Raw genomic sequence first — 4,195 nt, 5'->3', positions numbered from 1 at the left:
TATGGTTATATGGCTATAATATATTTATCTTGAAATCAAGGAATGTACTATTAAATAGGAATTGATTTGATAAGAAAAGTTTGTAATAATTAGATAGATAATAAATGATTTGAACTATCCTGATCATGTAGATAGCCTAAACGAGCCTATATATGGATACTATATGTGAGTTTATGCATGAGATAGCCTTCACAAGCTTACATATGAGATAGTCTCTACGAGCTTATGTGTGGGAGAGCTTTTACAAATTTACATATAGGATTGCTTCCATGAGCTTACGTATGAGATAATCTTCATGAGCTTATATATGGGATAACCTCGATGGACTTATACATGAGAATTTTATTTATCAGTAATAGACTGAGATATGATCTTGGTTAATTCAAAGTCAGAAGGTGAAATATGGTCAAATTTGAAATTATGAGAAGAGAAATAGATGATAAGACATATTAAATAAAATATTTAATCTGTTGACAAGTTGTAATATATCTCTTTTGAACTAAGAGATATTTGGTACATATTTATATGGATTTTTAAGTTATTCTAGATACTTGATGTAAGCTTTCATGCATTATATTTTCACTCTACTGTTTATTTTTATTTTCAAATTATATTATTATTATTGATGAAGACGTATAGAGTTTCTTATTATGCTGCAAAACTCATACCCCTTATTTCCTTTTGTAGAGTTTAGAGGATCTTGTATTTGGCTATATTGGGATTACAGGTGAAAGGTTAAATAGATAAAATATCACTGATGTTGGTTAGGTGAATGAATTTTATAATTATATAAATAAATATTGAGGTTATAATGGATTTTTGGGCCTTGCATGTTCTCATGAACAGGGAGAACGTGGCTGTGTCACGTGGCCCACCTACTGTTGGGTTTCAAGCATGATAAAAAACTACTAGTTTTGAGTCTGAATCATCGCAAATTGCATAGTTATTGTCCTATCTACTGTTCTCACAAAAAATGTGAAAAAGCTGCTACAAATGTCTGACATTTCAACAGAATATGTGATTGAAAATAAGTCGCATGACATATTTTTATTTCTCAAACTTTCCAAGCTAGATGGCCATTATGCCAAATAATATTGTCAAAGAGGGAAGTGATGAAAACACCCCTGCTTCCAGGGGTTTATTCTAGATACTATTACTTGTGTATAGTTCTGGATTAAGCGAAGTTGATTGGGTAGACTGGCTGCTTGCTTGGGTAAAAGAGCCCAAAGTTTTTTTCTATCCCTTCCGGCTTCTGGTTCTCATTGAACATGGCAAATAAGAAAGTCTCTACTGCCCTCCCAGGTCTCTTTGGTGTACCTTGACCAACATGCCAAATCAAATTCTGATTATATATCTTTGCATTGTTGATACTTGCTGCAACACCACCAGCGGACGGCCAACCAGTTTCCGACACCACGATCGGCACATTAGACCCTCCTTCCTTCTCCATTGCCGAGTAAACTGCATCCACTATTGCATCAAAGAGGTTCTGATATCTATGTTGTCCATCCATTACAAAGGTTCCCAGGGAAGTAAACAAGGCAAACTCAATATTGATGTTGTTGGGGTTGCCTACATAACTGAAATAAGGGTATACATTGACTAGTAGTGGGGCTCCACTGCTAGCTAAAAATCCAAGTATTGGTCTCAAGTAATTTAGTGCATTAGAAGAGAATGCACCAGCTGAGGGAGGATATGACGTCCCAAGGACCCCAGTGGCAACAGCAGTTGAGACTTTGATTTGGTCTTGGAGGCCTGCCAAGCACAAAGCTGAGAAGATGTTTCTCATGGCGGGGAGAACATACTGAGCATGATCTCCAGGGATCACTTCATTGCCAACTGAAATGTATTTAAATGAAACACCTGGGTAATAGGCCTTCACATTTTTTTGGACCCAGTCATTGGCTGCTGAAGGGTTAGAGGCGAATGATCGTAGATCAGGATTGGGGGCATCTAAGATGAGTTGGATGTTGGAATCCTTTAGAGCCTGGAGAGCAGCTTGGCTTGGACCGTAAAGTCTCATTGCGTCGATATTCTCGGACTTGTAGAGATTCACTACATCACTTGGCTTAGGCAGGTTGTTTCCAACCATTCCATAACAAACACCAATGGATTGTACCCCTGAAACAAAATAAGTAGGTGCTTTTAGTTCTGTATATTTGTAAAACAATCCAGTGAGAGAGAGAGAGAGAGAGCAGCTACTCCAAGAAAGCAAGTGCAGTAAAGGCCAGAGGACTAGCTATTTCACCTCAAAAATCTTGATTTTTTACTAATTTCCCAACCCAGTCTGCACCAAAATTTCTAATATGCAAAGAAACAAGAACATATATATGTTGATGATATAACTCGCTTGGCTGGTAAAGTAGCTCAATAAACTGTTGGCAGCTAAAAAATTTGAAGAGGATCTGTAGACCACCTATTTATTAGTTGCAGGGTAGAGGCTTGTTTTTGGAAACACTTCTGGTACTTTCTAAAAATCCGTAGATGATTTTTAAGAAGCCTTGGGATCACAGAAAGGCTGAGTAATCTCCTTACTTTCTGGATTGAATGGCGAAGAAAGTGCGTACAAGTACAAGGAGAGAGAAGAGTAGCATGAGATCAATTGGTGATTGCTTTCTTCAGGCACGTGTGGAGAGGAAGGAACAACAGAAGTTTTCTTAAAGAAATCACTGAACCAAACTGCCCTCTGGCATCAGATTCCTTGCACTCTCGAGGAATGGAATTAAGTATTAGAGTGAAAGGTACTTCTGGTGTGATGTTCCTGTTATTGGGCTTCTCCCTGTTTCATTTCTCTCTCCTTTATATCTTCTTTTAATTTATTTCAATAACTTTCTCTTACCACTTTGTAGCTATTGCAACCTCAAAAATTTCAACTTGTTTTTTTTTTCTCTCAAGGAAACCTCAAAAAATCTAAACTTGGTCTCATGAAATATGACCCAATTTCATGTCACAACCTGAGTCACCAGCAAAATGAGCCATTCTTTAATGGCATATGCTCTGGCTTGGAATATAAATCAATCAGCTTATTAATTCAAGGACTCACATGTGCAACTTGAACATGGATGACCATGTCTCTAGCCCAAACTATGCCCGAACATCTCCATGACATGAAAGCCCAGCCCACAGAGAGAGAGAGAGAGAGAGAGGGAGAGAGAGATTACTTGTTGGGGTTGCTATGAGGACTCCAAGAACTAGTGCAATGACAGCCATGGAAACAATACTTGGATTTGCCATGGAGACTAGCTCTGATGGATATATTTAGCTCCGGGTGCTTTATATAGAGAATTTAGGGCTATCTCCACCGCTGAGGGCTACCCACCGAGATCTCCATCAGGCAGCTATTTCTGTTTTGGATTAAGTCCTTGGTGTCGAATGATCCTATCTTTTGTATTCACGCATTCTTTTTCTTGTCTTATTGAAGGCACTCATAATATTGATTTGTTTTTGTTTGAGGACTAAATTAAATGATCTTTTGTTCCCTACTGCATTGTTATGACATCTCATTGCTGCTCCATGTGCTGCAGGGTTACACTGCATTTGAGCAAATGACACCTCAGGACACTATCCTCCCATCCGCAGCTTAAACCCAAACTTCATAGGTTGGTTCACACTATTGCAAAATAACAATCTCAGTGGTACGTTTTCTTTTACTTTCAATACTGACAAGTCTTTTGCTTCTCAATTTTATTATTAATGGTTTCCAATTTTATGTGGTGGTTTATAGCTTTCAAAAAAATAAAATAAATTTACAACTGATGTCTCCGAAATCACTGGAAGTGTTATCTGGAAAGAAGATAATAGCTCTAGATAATTACCATTGGTGCGTCTATAGAGAATTTGCACATATCTGAGTCGTGTATCTATACTCAGGTGGATGCTGTAAGTACTTCTTCCTCCTCTTGCATCAAAAAAGAAAACAAAGAAAAACGAAAGAAGAAGTAAAGAGAAAGATATACTTCATCTAAAAGTGGGCAAGAAATAAGGATGGTACCAATATGATTTACATGATGCATAGGTGGTAATTTATATGACCATGGAACTGTTTCATATATCTTTTTTAGCAGTCTATATATGTTCCTTAGACAAATCCATGGCATCGTACACGAATTTTTGGGTGTACATGAATACTGGAAGGTTGCAAAATGGGCAAATAATTGCTATTATAACTCTACATTGTTAATGATATTTACTATTT

General features: G+C 37.3%; 1 protein-coding gene across 1 annotated transcript; it reads right to left on the bottom strand.

Annotated features, from left to right (window-relative positions):
* Window positions 1-1,020: 1,020 nt before the first annotated feature.
* On the bottom strand, window positions 1,021-3,301 carry LOC105045347 (glucan endo-1,3-beta-glucosidase). Its single transcript, XM_010923591.2, has 2 exons — window positions 3,162-3,301; window positions 1,021-2,121 (listed from the first exon to the last, which is right to left on the bottom strand). Exons 1-2 carry the CDS (start codon window positions 3,232-3,234, stop codon window positions 1,175-1,177), a joined length of 1,020 nt encoding a protein of 339 aa, XP_010921893.1. The 5' UTR covers window positions 3,235-3,301; the 3' UTR covers window positions 1,021-1,174.
* Window positions 3,302-4,195: the final 894 nt, after the last annotated feature.

Source organism: Elaeis guineensis, chromosome 5 (genome assembly GCF_000442705.2).
Source record: "Elaeis guineensis isolate ETL-2024a chromosome 5, EG11, whole genome shotgun sequence".
In the NCBI taxonomy this organism is placed as follows: Eukaryota; Viridiplantae; Streptophyta; class Magnoliopsida; order Arecales; family Arecaceae; genus Elaeis; species Elaeis guineensis.
Note: the sequence above shows the minus strand (reverse complement) of the source record. Positions and strands in the feature narration are given on the sequence as shown.

What these genes read in the sequence shown, in the direction of transcription:
- LOC105045347 (XM_010923591.2), bottom strand. Translation starts at nt 3,234, where the DNA reads ATGGCAAATCCAAGTATTGTTTCCATGGCTGTCATTGCACTAGTTCTT. An exon ending in CCTCATAGCAACCCCAACAA is followed by an intron (nt 2,122 to 3,161) that starts GTAATCTCTCTC and finishes ATTTTGTTTCAG; the next exon opens with GGGTACAATCCATTGGTGTT.